Below are 16580 nucleotides of genomic sequence, written 5' to 3' on the forward strand. Positions count from 1 at the left end.
AAAGACATTAAACATGCAATTAAGTTCTAATTTAGTTTTAAAAGAGCTCAATTATATAAAAAATCAACTGGAGGATCATATTGAAAATTTTAAAAAATTATATTTTTTTAACCTACAATAAAATATAAAAAAATGAATAATATTTTTATAAACAGTAAAAACACCAAATGTTTTTAGCTGTATGAATAAGTTTTTACGGAAAAAAAAATCAGTTTCTCGGGCTGGTGCAGATCCACACCAAGTCAACCTCTTAAAATTAGCACCCTTCGAGTTTTACTTTAGAAAAAAAAAAAAAAAAAGTTTTGTCAAAGCCGAAGCACGAGAATTTTTTAAAATAAAGAAATAATAATAATTTCTCATAAGCGGACCTAAAGAAATAAATAATAATTCAGAAATGACTTTTCTCCGCCTTCTGAACTTGCTGTTTCGCAACAGCAACCTCGGCAGCCATTTTATCGTCTTCGCCAAGAAATTCTCTATTACATAACCTACGGTTCTAAAAGAAGACCAAAGACAGAGATCAATCCGTGTTCTTGTAATAAAAGTTAAAGAAGATTGCGGAATCAGATCTCGGAAGAACTCAAGAAAAAGAGTTATTATGGTGCTGCCATTATTGAAGTTAGGGACATTAGCCTTGAAAACATTGAGTAAACCATTGGCCAGCAGGATCAAACAACAGGCTGCTTTTCACCCCAAGTTTCGTCAGTTCATCGTCAACATTGCTCAGGTACTCTTTATACCCATACATTTGACTTGATCTTTCATTTTATCAAATGGGTTTCGGTGATTTAGATTGTTTTTCACTTTAGAGGCGATAAAGATTGAAACTTTGATTGTGATTGTTTGAATTGAATTACCAGGCTAATCATCGGATTACAACAAGAACGCAAAGAAGAATATATGGTCATGCAACTGATGTTGAGATAAGACCCTTGAATGAAGAAAAAGCTGTCCAGGCTGCTGTTGATCTTATTGGGGAAGTCTTCGTTTTCACGGTATTGTTTTTTAATCCCAAGTCGCTCTTCTTGATGTTTGAAGAATTTGTTTTGGGTCCCTTAGTTTTGCTTCTCTTAATGTCTGAATTTTTTGATACCCAGAAACTCGACTTATCCTGTACAATTTGCAATGTCTTTTGTGCTGTGTAAATTGTGGGCTTGTGTGCTTATGCTGGTTTTTGTCCTTGCATTTACAGAAAGAGAGAGAATAGTGTAGCTAATTTGGTGTCTTTTTAGTTGGCAAAGCTAACTTAACTGACTAAAGCTGTGTTTCAAATTGTCAAGAATTCAATTTTCTGTACAAGTGTAGAGACTTGCCTATGCGGAAAAGTTACTGTATATTTGAGGTTTCATAAGAAAAATGTTACGTAATAAGAAATATTATTAGTTTTAGATTGTGGCGTCGAATTCTGTTATAAAGGAAAATTGTTTATCCCTGGTGAATGTAAATGAAACTCTTAACCATAAATTGAATCTTGATGGATTTCTGAGCTTTTCACTCCTTCTGCAAGACTAAATAGATGGGAGGGTGATCATATTTACATTTGTACACAATTTACATCTGGCTGAATTTCTTATTCCATCAATATGATTGTAGAAATGGGAACCAGTAACACTAATTTAATGCACTCTAATTGATTAGGACAAAATTTGGTCTGGATTTAGGAGATGGTGGAGTTCTTTGCTTTGACACCATGCTATATGTACTAATATGCATGAAAAAAAAAAGAATCTGATATATTTTAGATGCTTATTTCACTATGAGACAACTATGAAGATTATTTGGGTTTACAATTACTTAGGTGCTCCATTTTTCAACATGAATAGGTGGCAGGAGCTGCTGTGATTTTTGAGGTGCAGAGAAGTGCTAAATCAGAAGCCAGAAAAGAGGAAAAGCGAAAGCAAGAATTGGAGGTAAAATAATCTTCTTTGTTTGCTGACATTAAATCTCTTTGCTAATTTTGTTTCTCAGGTCCACCTTGGAATGATTATTATTTACTTTATTCAAAAGCTGTTTGATAAGATTCTTCGGATGTCATTAGACATTATATAGTTCTAGGTGTTGTGCATGGAATAGTTTAGCAACTGCTGCCATGTGCAGAGCCCCTGTTCTTAAATGTCCTTCCCTTTTGGTAATGAAGTATTTTCTTTATCATCAGTTATCATAGCATACTAAGCAAGGGTTGTATAATTTTTTTTCCTGGGCACGAGGAGCTGAATTTAATGAATATTGATTCTGGGACGTTTTCACTGGCCCAACAAGATGACAACTTCCGCTTGGTATAACTCTTGAAGAATTTTAGTTTCACACTTATGTGTCAATAAGATAGATACCCACTCGAATCTACAGAAGCATAGTAAGAAAAAAGAGAAGAGAGAAGAGAGGGGAGATATAGATCCTTGGTAGATTAGGGTCCTATACATATTGGCATTTCCAATCCAATGGACTTGCCAATTAGAAAAGGAGTTTCTTTAGGTTAGTTTGTTTGCACTTTGATGGTTGGTGCTATCATTTTCATGACGATGTGAGCCCTGAGTATATGTGGTGTCCAAATGACAGTAGGGGGGGCACCCATGGACCACTTTCTAGAGAATAGCTGAACTGATCTTTTGTACAATCAAAAAAGGAAATTGCAATATTGTGAAATGATAGTGTTTGAATAATCAATAATAGAAACATGTCACTACTTTTCTAGCAGAATCAATCCCTATGTTCCTCCCTACCTTCGGTATTGGTCATTTTCTAATGCAATTTTATTTCCTACTAAAGAGAAGACATGATGATTGAAAATTCCAGATCGTAATATACATCAGTCCATGATTGAAAACTGATGTCTCTTCTTGATCTGTTTTAAGAAATTTGTAGCAGCCTTAAATGATAAACCCTTCATATTTCGATGCATGTCTGTTGTTGATAACAATAAATTGAAGCAGACTTTTCATTGGCACCTCCCATCTCGTGTTTACTTCGATGGAAATTGAGGGCCTCTTGATGGCTTTATAGTGTTTTCTTTTTCTTTTTCCTGTTTTCTTTATGACATTGTCATGTTTAATGATAAGGCTTGGACAGCGGAAATGTACCATCAAATAACTAATACTTTATTGCAGCCTCGTCTCATAGCATATTATCAAATTTATAATTGGCATTTATTTCCAGTATTCCCAATTCATGGACACTGTTATTCACTTTGTTTTAGGCAATGAAGCAAAGAGATGAAGACTTGGCAAGAGAAGTGGAACTTTTAAAGCACAAACTACAAGAAATTGAGCAGCTTGCCAAGGGACGAGGACTTGGTGGTATTTTCCAGCTCAAACATTCAGCTGCAGAAGAAGGAAAAGCAGCAAAATCATAGTAGTCTAATTATGCAGTGCATCAAATTGCACAATTTCTAATTCATTGAAGGGCTCCCTGCTAGTGAGAAGCGTTCCTCTTTTTTATTCTTTTCTCCTTCCATCATATTTTCAGAGTGAGTCTGACTTCGACTGCTTCATTCATAACAATTACCATCAAAATTGAGGTTCTCTTGTAGGAATAAAATCAAATAGAAGGGGTGAATACATTACGGGTGATTGGTATTTGTATCTAGAGAACCTGGAAGTGAGAGGTTTGCCAATTAACCATAATTGTTGGAAGGTTGCATCATATTTGTACAAACCGTCATTAGCATGTTTAATTGCTAAACTAGACATGTACCCGGGTGGAGTTGAATTATTATTATTATTATTATTATTTAAAATGATGTTTGAAAAATATGAAGATTCCTTTTTTTAAAAGCAAGCTTATAAAAATGATTAATTTAAATTGAGTTAATCCGTTAAATTTTTGGTACAAAGATCAAAAAGCTTATTTAAAATAAAAAAATCAATATTAAATAATAAAATCAAATAAAAAAAAGTAAAGAAAAACAATTTTAATTTATATTAACTTTTCAAACCTGTAACTTAGGTCATTAAACTAAAAGCATTTTATTTAGAAAAACTATGAAATTCAATCCGGAAAAAATAAAATAAATTGGAGGACTACTAAAATCTCTTAAATGAAGGGTGAAACTGAAACAATCAAATATTAAAGGATGAGATTGGAAAAAAAACTATATAAAATAATTCAAAACAAAAATAACAATTGAAAGAATGAGGATCAACATGGAAATAAAAAATAAATTTGAGAAAAACTATTTTTTTATTAAATAATGAAATTGAAAAGAAAAAATAATTTAACAAAAGAATAATTAAAAGAATGAGGATCAAAATTGAAACAAAAAATAAATTAGAGAATCACTACAAGGATGAAATTAAAAAGAAAAAAAAATAATTTAACAAAAGGATCCACAAAAAAATGAAATGAAGGAGTACCAAATTGTTAAAAAATAATATATCATAAATTGAGATTAAATAATGATATTGAAAACAAATCACAATTTTATAAAAAGATCATGAACAAAAATTAAAAGAATAAAGACTTAAGTTAAAATCTCAATAACTTATGGAGGTAATTATAAAGTTTTGCATAACTAGTGCGAATATCGATGGAAGGAGAGAAAAAAATAAAAACAAATTATCATTGGCATCACATCGCCACACCAACATTGACACGGGTTGCCCTAAAAGGAAAAGGACGACGTGACATTTCCAACGACATAGAAGAAGGGAGTTTTTGATCACTTGGAAATGCTGCACATGTTGCCCAAAGAGGTGTGCATCTCCCACATGCTAGCACGTGCGTTGCATGCGTTAACTACTTTATTTTTTAATTATATTTTATTAACAAGAACTAATTGAGGAGAGAAGATCATTATTCCGCTTCTCACAAAGTATTGTTCATTGGAACAATATTTTTTTTTTCAATTTCATCTTTTAACTTTAAATTTATTGGAAATTGAGCTTTATAGTTTGTTTCGATTTGTTTTCTATGAGGTTATCTCAATCTTATGACCCGAGTCGCGAGTTTTGCAGGTTAATCTGGTTGACTTGGATTTTTTTAATCTTTTTTGTCATTGAATTTTTTTTTTTCAATTTCATCCTAAACCATATAGGTTAATTGAAAATTAAACTTCATAATTTATTTTAGTTTGTTTTCTATAAGGTTATTCCAATCTTATGACCAAGTCAAGGGTTTGGAGAGTTAAATAGGGTTGACTCGAGTCTATTTTTTTTATTATTTTAATTGATTTTTTTTTCAATTTCATCATTGAATGTTGAATTGATTAGGAATTGAGCTTCATAATTTATTTTGATTTGCTTTCTATTAGGTTATATTAGTCTCATGATCCAGGCTGATAGGTTAACCCGAGCTCACTCAAGTTTTTTTTTTCCTTTTTTTACTGGATGTTTTTAATTTTATTCTTCAACATTGATTTGATTAATAATTGGGCTTCAATATATTTTTTGATTTATTTTTTATAAGATTATCACGGTCTAATGACCTAGACAGATCCAATATGTTATTGTCTCAATATATGTGTTTAAAAAGATGTCATTTTAATTTTTTTTTTAAATCAAACTATGTTCTTTTTCCTCATTGTCCAAGTTGCCTTTGAATTTGCCAAGTTAATCGGGTGACATCATATCAATCTCTACATAGTTTAAATATTTTTGTTCTTGAAAACATATTATCAAATACTTGGATATTTTTAATTTTTTTTAAAAAAATTAATTTGACCCGCAACGTAGCACAAATAAATGATCTAGTATTTATTCAAATACTAAATTGCTCCTAAGCTAACATGATAATAAAAAAAATAGTATGAAAATATAAAAAAACCCTAAATGTTGGTTCTAATTTTTTTGTTTGAAGGGTAATTGAGTCATTCCATTGTGCTAAAAAAATATGAAAATACTGAATTGTCTCCAATCAATTTAATAAAGACTAACATACCTTGAAAAAGATATCATTGCCGCCAATAATTAGTTTAATAACTTTTTGTGAAAAGAGCAAAATTATCATTATACTTGAGTCTAGGTGAACAATGTTTTTCCCAGGGGTTTTAGCTTTTGTTAATAAGTGAGATTTTTGGATGGCAAAACATGTTTTTCTGTAAAAGATCATGGTCAAAATAGGTTTACATGCCCATGCATGTCTACAGATGGTAGTGAGGTTCTTATTAACAAAACACTGAAAGAGCTAAGTAAAATGTTGTTCACTGCACTATACTCTTCCACCTAATTACAATATAGATTCACACAATGTAATTTTTTTTCTTTTAGTCATGTAGTTTTTTTGGTTTGTTATTTTATGTTTATTTTATTCAATATTGGTCTTAATAGTTTGTTTTGATGATTTTGTTGTGGGTTTTTGCGGAATAAAAAAACATTCCATCATTGGGTTGGCACATGATTATTTGAAAAATCTTTTGAATTTTTCATTTTTCAAAAGATTGAAAATAAAGAGACAACAATTGAAAATGAGGAAAAAAATGCAAACCATTGTCACTATAAGGAAGACGAGAAGAAATCAGACATGAAAACCAAGGTGAGGAGAGAGAAAAAAGATGAAAAGATCAAAAAGAAAAATGGATTGTTGAAACCATATTGGTTATAGCTTTGTTTTGTCACCATAGAAATATGTAGCTGGTTTATGTTGGGTCACGGATCGCAAAGCCTAATGCTAGTTTTGCCTTAAATAAGAATGCACGGTTACTTATCTACTAATGGCTTAAAAATTTGCGTTTTTCTATAGACATGCCTTAAACAAATCAATGTTGGTGAATTTAAAGGATTGTAGATTGTATGGAATGAAGAGTTATGACTGCTACATGTTTATGTAAACACTCATTTCATTAGTTTACCAGGATTTATTTTCAAATGGGATATGAGATGCATTCATGAAAATCAATCACTTTTTTAGAGATATATGCTCTAACAAGTTGCAAACAAAACATATGCAAACAAAACATATCGTCAAACTTGAGATGATATTCCCTATATCATTTTTCAAATCAATGGAGTATATACCTATAATTTACTGTTTAAGGCAAAAGTTGGAGGTCCAATCCAATATAAATAGATGTATCCATTCGAGAGGTTAAGGATTACACATGCATCGTAATTAAAATTTTATTATCTTCCTTTGTATATTTCAAAACATTCATTTAATTCCATGCAGGTATTTGTTCAACCTTAAGAGAAAAGTAAAAAACAAGTGCATGTTGAGGCTTCAATATGTGAGGCCTGTATTGTTGAAGAGATCTCAATATTTATCTCGTACTATTTTAAGTCTCAATTGAGAACAAGAATTAATGGCATTCCAAGGCATGATGATGGTGAGGAAGTGCCTTCGTGTGAGAACTTGTCAATATTCTCTCATCCTGGATGACCCGTACCAAAAAATACTGTGTATGAAGATATTTGTCAAAAATAAAATTCAGACAAGCATATAATTATATACAATTTAACCTCGATAAACTGAAACGTTTTATTTAGTAAGTATATACTACTTAACATGTCGTTATTTTCAAACAATTTATCTTTTATAATATCATAAACTGATACATTGTTGAATTTTTCGCAGGCGATATCATTAATATTTACTATCCCAAAACTCATAATTAATTGAATTTCAAATCTTTTGATTACAGGATGAACAATTTTCCATGTGGTTCAGAACACATGTAAATACTATATAATTATTCTTATCTCTTAGGATACTTAATTTCATTATACATTTCTTGTTAATTGTTCATGGTTGTACTTCATATACCAGGTTTTTTAACTGGGAGGGAATGCTAGTGTTACTTTGTTTTTACGAAGTTTGAGTCCTAAGAGAAAGGTGAAGTGCTACAACGGGTATTTCATCAATGGACATGTGTTTCATATTGAAGAATGAGTTTGTGTTAAAAGATTGACTTCTAATGAGTTTGAAGTTGATTACTATGGGAAGTTGGAAGGGGTCATTGAATTGCAATTTCATAGCGAGCAGAATAAAGTATTTTTATTCAAATGTTATTGGTATGACACCACTAACAAAGGAATCATAGTAGATCCCCATTATGATTTAGTCAAAATTAATTCAAAGGCTAGACTCCGCAATGTCTTTGTTTTTATCAAGCAACGCCAATAAGTTTATTACATATACATTTTTTTCTTTAGAAAAGATCGTTCAAGAATTGATTGGTTATTCGTAGTGAAAATCAAACCCAGAGGTCGTGTCGAGGTTGTTTAGGATGGCAATAATGAATTAATTATGGGAGATGATGTCTTTCAAATTGGTATGTTAGTCGATCCATATTAAGTTGCTTCGTCTAATGACTTAGAAGAAAATTCAAATTTTTGCATTGCCGAGAATATTTTTGCTGATGTTAACGCTGGGGAGTTGAATAATGTTTTGAGCTCCAATAGACATACACAAGTCGATGAAGATGATAACGATGAAATCAACGTAGAATATTGTGATGGAGATTAGGATAAGTCAATTGACGAAGAAAAAGACATTTCTGATTAATTTGCACAACCCGAATGTGTAATGCCATAAACTATAATGTAATATTTATGAACAAAATTCACTTCAATGTAATGAAAATGATATTAATTTATTATTGAATGACAAGAAAATATTTATGTTATTATTGTGCTGTAAACTGGTGTTATTGTGATGTATGTGCATCAGTGAATTTAAGTATTTGCAATATGGATAAATAGAGAATACATATACAATTTGACATTAGACATTATTTTACACGAATGAAAATAGACATAATGTATCTGTCAGTATATTCTAGAGACTATGAGAATTGTTCCCCTTCTTCATGACACTATTCACGGTGTTCACTACATACAGGTATACTGATGGAATGTGTCCATTGGTATATGTCAGAGACCATGAGAACTGTTCCCCTTCTCCCTTGCACTATTCATGGTATTCATTATATATAGGTATACCGACATAATGTATCCGTTGGTATATTCTAAAGACTACTTGATTTGTTCCCCCTTCTCCCTGGCACTATTCACGATGTTCATTATGTGCGAATATACTAATAGAATTTGTCCGTCGGTATATTCTAAAGAGTATAAGAACTATTCACTTATCAATGCGTTGATAATTAATGTTCTTTTGACTGTTGAGTTTTTTCCCAACAACTTACCGGTAGAATGAAAAGCCATTAATAATATTTTGAGGGGCTTTCTAAAAATTTTCGTGAAAGTCACAAATTTTCATTTGACTTACCGATAAAATGAAAAGTTATCAGTAATTTCATCTGTAAAACTAAATTAAAAGACTAGAATTAGAACAAACAGGGTTTCATCTTCTTCTCTCTTCTTTTTCTTTCACAATACCATTTCTCTTTCTTTCTTTTCTCTTCTCTCTCGTCTTCTTAGCCACAATCAAGCATTTTATTCTCTTCTTATCCTCAGGTTTGTTGTCTTTCTTCATTTTTCTTCTTATTGTTTTTTTGGGTTTATTAACAATCTTTTTTTTTAATTATCAGTCGAAATTAAGCACGACATTAGGTAAGTATTTTTCATTCCTTTTTCTCTCTTTTTTCTCTCCATTTTTGTATTATTTTTGTTTTTTTATGTCATTATTTTTGTTCAATTTTGTGTTCTTAATAATTTTATGAATTAATAAATGTGTTGAATTTTAGTTGTTATTGAAATAAGTTTTGCATTATTTTGTTGAATTTTAGTGATTTGTTTTTTAAATTTGTTGTTCAATTTTAATTAAACATGTATGATTAATTTTAATTATTATTTTGTATTTATTCCATTTAGAATAAGTTTTATAAATTTAGGATTAAAAATATTATCACTTAGAAATAATTGTGTTGAATTTTAATTGTTATTGTAATACGTTTTGCATTATTTTGTTGAATATTAGTTGTTTTCTTTTTCAATTTTGTTTATCAATTTCTATTAATTATGTAGGATTAATTTTAATTATTATTTTGAATTTTTGTAAATTTAGAATTTTTTTTTGTAAATTTATGATTAAAAATATTATCACGTAGAAAATAAAAATTTTCTATGAAATTGAATAATGCGAATTGTTAGAAGAAATTGAATAAAATCAACTTGTTTGTGGTATATATGTTGTTTATTTGCAAGTTTAAAAATTTTAGGTAGTCTTCCATATAAAGAGATACTATCGATTTTTTAAAAAAAGTAGGAATGGTTTAATTTTTTAAATTTGTGAAAATATCTAAAGGAAAGTCTATTACAAGTCGTGAGGACATGATCACTACTAATTCTTCTAGCAACGATGTTGATGACCATGATTCATTAGGTGCCAACTAAGAACAGATACTTGAGGCACATTCATCGACTCACAACGTAGGCTCGTCGATTGTGATGCCACAATGTCGAGGGGGGTCCTTTTACAACGGAATCTATTCACTAGCAAGTACGAGGCCTAGTGAAAGAAAAATCTTTCAATGTAAGTTTGTTTTGCTATCATAACGACAGATTTAATAATTTTTGAAAAAAATACTTTCATTTAACGAATGCAATTTTAGGTTTACAAACATTGAGGCTACAAGAACAATAACATCGGCCTTTAAATCTTCACGGAAATATTGTTTCAATAAAGCCAAGTTTCTAAATATCCTGAATGAAAACCGCATGTCGATGCATGGTTTTCAACGTTCAAGGTTATTAAATATTTTTTTATGTTAATTTAGACCGTTTGTTGAAATTACTGAAATTTTTCTTTTATAAATTTTTTCTTCAAGGGAAAGTTTGAATGAGAGAGAGAGAAAGATGATAATAATGTTGCGAGGAGGGTTTGGAAGAATCACGCTGCAAATAAGTAAGATCGAATTCGAGATAATTTTTTTATTCCAAATAATAAAATTTTATTTTTCATTTACTAATAGATAATTAATTTGTACCATATAGGTTGTATGATTTTTTATACGAGGCGCATAAGAAAACCAAAAAATATGCAAAAAAAAGAGAGCTTTCAGGCTGGAATGACATGACAATGTGGAAGGATTTCAGACCACCGTATGTCTCAGAGGCTGTATGGTTGGAATACATTCATCATGTGATGTCTGCGCGTTTCACATAACGGTCATAGTCCAATGTGAAAAATCAGAATTGATGTGTTCAAGGTTATGTTAGCATGTACATTGGTAACTCTGTTCAGTTCATTTCGCATGCGAAGCGAATGAGTGGATTTTTTTATAAAATCCATTTTTTATTGGTTGTTTTTTATAAATATATTTAACTGACAATTTTTTTTTTCTTGCAGGCTATGGTTCTTGGGGGCGAGTCAAGCCCGATAGAGCTTTTTGTTGAAACACATATGTAGAGTGATGACACCGAAAAGGGGTGCAATAATTTGTGTATAGCCGAGCTCAACACTTTATGGTATGCTGGTTTTCAACCATTTTTTTCTTAAGTTATTATTTTCTTGAATTCAATGAATTTATTTTTTTCTTTCTAGGATATATATAATAGCTAGTTGAAGGAGAGGTACATGGATGATCCTTTGACCCATCAGGGTATCGATTCAGATTGTGGTTAGAGGTAAGATCATCTGGTGAACCCAATAGAAATTGGATGTACAAACTCTCCAGCACTACGTCGTTTAAGAACTTGTAGATGACTCATAGTATTTCGATCGATGGATGCTTGTAATCGATTCCGAGCACTCAAACTCCGGAGTTTGCGATGATGTTAGACCAACGAGTACAAGTTCAGACGACCCATCTTAATGATAAATATGAAGCACTCACTATTGAATATAAAGAACTTTGCCGATTGATAATGGTGATGAGATCACATATGGGCGGTTCATGTGGACCCTTTAATTGGTCCCACGATCCCAACGACAAAAAAACCTCCTCATATTCCTCCTTTAGCGCCGCCTGTATTTTAGATTTATTGTATTTGAATGTACAAATATTTAAATTTGTTTTAAATAGTTGATTTTTATTATTTTTCTACTTCTGTTAAATATTTTTTTAAAAAAATATTTTTAAAATAATGCTGACGGGGTAACCGACAAAATAACTCCATCGATAAATTCCAAAGAGAGTTGGATAAGAATTACTGCAAATATCACTACTATAGTCAGTGATATGTTATATTTATAGATGCACAAATAAAAACACCAATGACATTACAACAATTTTCATGTCGGTGATATGTTAAATTTACCGATGGAATAAAGCGAATAATTTTTTTCACTCGCTTTTTCCGTCTATAAATCCATCAGTATATTTATTATCGATGAACTTATTGACAATCCATAAATTACCGACAAGATTTTTTCCAACAGACTGCTTCCGTTCGTGAGTCCATCGGTAACATATGTACTGATAGATTGCTAGTGTAAATACCGACAGAAATTAGTGAGATAATTAATGTATAGGTGTTATTAACATATTTTTTGACATCGAGTAAAAAATATAACTATGAATAAAAAAGTAGATGCTTACATATAACAAAATATTATAAAGATCATTTGCGTTAATAAAAATATATAAGATCTCGAGCTAATTTTTAACACAACAGAAGAATTTAACAATGTTGCAAATGTTATAGTGAAATACCTTTCTTTATTCTTTGTATAATAATTTTTTTAAAAAAGCATAAAGAAAAAAATTAAAAAAAAAATTACAAAATAATAAAGATAAGAACAAAAAGAATGGTATAAATAGGACAAATGTAGAGTGATAAATATTCAAAGCGTAAAAAATAAAAAATAATATTTTTTTCAAAAAAAAGTGTAAAGAAGAAAAAAGAAAAAACTAAAAGAATATTACAAAAAAATGAAGATAAGAAAAAAATATTGATAAATATATATAGTGTAAAATGATAAAAATACCAAGTATAAAGAAAAAAAGTTTAAGAAAAACTTATTTTCTTTAAAAAAAACTAAAAAAATATAATTTTAACACTATTACATATATATAAAAAAGCCAAAATTCATAATTATATTATTTCTAAAAAGAAGACAAATTCCTTTTACTACGAGTGTGTTTGGTATTGCGGTAGCTGTTGTGGTTGTGGTTTGAAAAAAATTGTTTTATAAAAAGTACTTTTAGTTGAGGTTGGTTTGAAAAAATAGGTGTTTGGTTAAAACTGTGGTTGAAATTGAAGTTGAAAAAAAGGTAGTTTAATTTGTTTAGTTAAGAATTCTTTTAAAATTGAGGTTATAAAATAATTTAAAAAAAATATATATTAATATTGATGATTTTTAATTTAAATATTATGGATTTAACTATTGCTATTATATCATGAAATAAATCATACTTTATATAAAATATTTTTTATTATTCCATGAAACCATCTATAATTCCATTATGTACGAAATACATCCGACAAGAACTACAGTTTCTATAATTTTTTAGCGTGTAATAAAATTAGATAAAATATTATCATGTATAAAATTTACTCTAAACTAGTTTTTTTAAAAAAAAAATTTTAAAAAATTAATACATTAAAAAAAAATGTCCACGCAGTGCAAGTGAATAGTGAACAGTGCTTAATTGAAAGTGAACAGTGTAAAAAAAGTGAATATTATCATGTTAATTGCTTTGTTAATTGAATAGTGCAATTAAAGTGAACAGTGTAAAAAAAGCAAGGAATTCTTGCTTTTCAAATACTGCGTTTCCAACGCAGAAAAGAGATGGGATCCAGTGAACAGTATGCCTCCTCTTTCTTTAATCAAACGGCTGCAACTGCGTTTTAAATAAAACGCAGCCACAGCCGCAGAGCCAAAGGGGCTATACATGTAATGCTTGCAAGCATAGTTTTTAAATCTGGCGCAGTCCAAGGCCCGGGTTCCGGGCTTTGACCGGGTCATCGGGTCGGCCGGGTTAATCTCTATTTAAAAAAATTCAAAACAACGTCGTTTTAGTAAAAAAAACAAAAGTCAACGGGTTGCAACCGGGTTTTTGATTGGGTTTTGCCGGATCAACCTGCCGGTCACATCATGTCATGATTTTTTCTATTTTTTTATTAATTCGGTCTGGTTTCAGCTCTAGATCAGCCGGCTCCCAGATCGACCCGCCAAGCTAGTCCGAGTTTCAAGATTGCTTACAAGAATGTCGTTGACATTTCAATCCGTATTTTAGCGCAGGTAACAGAACTTCATAATAATCTCTCTCTCTCTCTCTCTCTCTCTCTCTCTCTGCTAAGCCATACGAATTCATTATGCCAAAAGCCCATCTCTTCTGATTGAAAACGAGCATTGGAAAGCTTTAGCAGGAAATGGATGTTATCTTGTCTGGATCTTTGAGAATAATGTCATGCCTTGTCGGTACAAGTTGGCTTATGTCATTAATCTTTTTCCAAGTTTTACTGCCACAGTGAGAAGATTTGTTCTACTTCCCAAATCTGGAGAGGGCTATCCTTTTCAGTAAACAAATTCAACAGCTTTGTATGGTTTGAAAAATCCTGTCCTGATGAAATGCATGTAGACACTAGAATCTGTAAACAAACTAGGATATACTATTATCAACATGCCCGATCACTGGCTTGTTATCTGCTCATTTTTTTCACAAAAGATTATCAGAACACGAATTTTCTCCGACGAACTATCCGGATTTGGTGTATTGGCAGGCATGACAGAGAGAATGAAGAAACTCTCACCGCCATAATTATTACAAGTTGTCTCCGTTCTGGTGTCTTATCCCATAGTAAATTCTGAAATACTATAGTCTTATTTCAGATAATGATAAGATACCGACCAAATTTATTGACATAAGATGCCAAGTGTCTACAATAGATCGACCTTTCTGTGACTAAGCACCTTTTAAGATTCTATATCAATCACGATCGGAATCTGTGGATGATAGTGGACGTGCCCTTTATGCCTTTCTTTCATTACTCATCTCTCTTTCTCACCCTCCAGAGTTGGCTGGCTTTTATTTTTTTCCCTTTCATGGTACATAAAAGTGAGTGTCGTTGGCTGGTTTCCTCCATGATTGACCAATAAAATTTGTCTTGCCAACGTTGAAATAAGGGAGTACATACCAAGATTTTGATAGGGTCATTTGACAGAAATTGCCTGTGTAACTTCTTGCCCAAGAGGGAGGTGTTCATCAGAAAGAACGGAAGTTTAGAAATTGATTTCATTGAGAAAATTGCGTGCATACTCTAATTAGAAAGACTTGTAGCAGCCGCCATAACAAAATCAGGAAAAAATAAAAATAAATTATATGACAATGAATTATATACAACTTGTAAGCAGAAAAAACAAAATCATGCCATAGCTAGTCGGAATTAATGAAATGTTTTTCCTGTCCTCTGTTAATTACAGAACAGTGGTATGAAAATTATGAAAGCTTTTAAGATGGACTAATTAGAGAATGATTTTCATTTTTTTAATCTATTAGTAATTTAAGTTTCTTGGAACATTCCTATCTTGTTCCATTTTACATTTTCTTAAATACCAATGATAATATTTTATTTTACAAGGAAAATATTTTTCGCGTGTCGCAATAGTTTTAGTTTGATGTCCAAAAAATAAGCTAGTGAGAATAAATATTTAATTTATTATAACAATTTAATTTACAAGAATGCGATGTTATACATCATTGTAAACTTGCAAACAACAAGTAATTATATCATATGAAGATTTTTGCATGCATCTAAAATAACATAAGAAATTGAAAAAGAATATTTGCATGCATGTCAATGTATTAAATTAAATGAAATCAAAATAGAATATTTGTTGAAGCATTTTAAAGAAAATGATCAAGCTTTGTTGTTGTCAAGAGTTAATCATTTGTTCTTAAATCTTTATTGCTCTTCACTTGGTACAAAATGATGTTTACAATAAGCTTTTCAAGATTCCAACATAACTACATTGTTTAGATGCACATCTAAACAAGGTCAATGAACCAAAAAAAATTATAACTCAAATATTTTTTACGAAGACTGAACTTAGCTCTAGATTGGAAGGAAAATCAAAGAAGAAACTTTACTTAAAAAAAAAAGTAAGTAGAAAATAAAAGTGAGGAAGAGTATGTAAAATCTAGAAAATCAATGTATAAAGCTCTTTTTTCAACCTTTTTTTTTTATAGTGTATTTTGGAACCAAAACAAACAAAGAATTAATTATGATAATTACTAGAATTAATTTCCACCATTATCAACTTTGGTTACTTGTCATAAAACTATAATTAAACTTGAATGTTTTAGCTTTAAATTTGTTTTGAGCTGAAAAGAATTGTAGAGATTTGAAAAAACTCTTCTAGAAAAAAATTGATTATATTCATAGGCTAGATTAGACAAAACTATAAACTCATGCCTAGGACCTTGAACTTGGAACCTAGAGCCTGAGGCCCGAGATCCAAAGCCAAAGCCCGAGGTCTAAAGCCCATGCTTAAGCCCGCGCGTGTGGGTTAAATCCATACTACTTTGCTTAGATTTATTTATGACCCTTCAACTTTCCACTATATAAACTACAAGAAAATCTATATCTTCTCCATGTGGGATAGAGGATTTTGAGTTTCATAAAATATGTCAAACTAAGGTTCTTTGAGATTAATTTCTTATTCACCTACAACTTTTTTTAATCATGTTAATGTTTCATGTTAAAGAGCTTTTGTTATAGAAAAAGTTTCAACAAAATTTTAACCCTAAAAGTGAGTACATCCTATTTTGAATTTGACCTCAAATATACTCATTAACAATG

The 16580-nt window shown here is 30.5% G+C and overlaps 1 protein-coding gene across 1 annotated transcript; it reads left to right on the forward strand.

The window, feature by feature from the left end:
- Nucleotides 1-367: 367 nt before the first annotated feature.
- Nucleotides 368-3747, forward strand: LOC133702975 (OPA3-like protein). The gene is made up of 4 exons (XM_062127349.1): nucleotides 368-727; nucleotides 861-995; nucleotides 1824-1910; nucleotides 3194-3747. The coding sequence occupies exons 1-4, from the start codon at nucleotides 599-601 to the stop codon at nucleotides 3347-3349; spliced, it is 507 nt and encodes a 168-aa protein (XP_061983333.1). The 5' UTR covers nucleotides 368-598; the 3' UTR covers nucleotides 3350-3747.
- Nucleotides 3748-16580: the final 12833 nt, after the last annotated feature.

This window comes from Populus nigra, chromosome 9, assembly GCF_951802175.1.
Source record: "Populus nigra chromosome 9, ddPopNigr1.1, whole genome shotgun sequence".
Taxonomy (NCBI): Eukaryota; Viridiplantae; Streptophyta; class Magnoliopsida; order Malpighiales; family Salicaceae; genus Populus; species Populus nigra.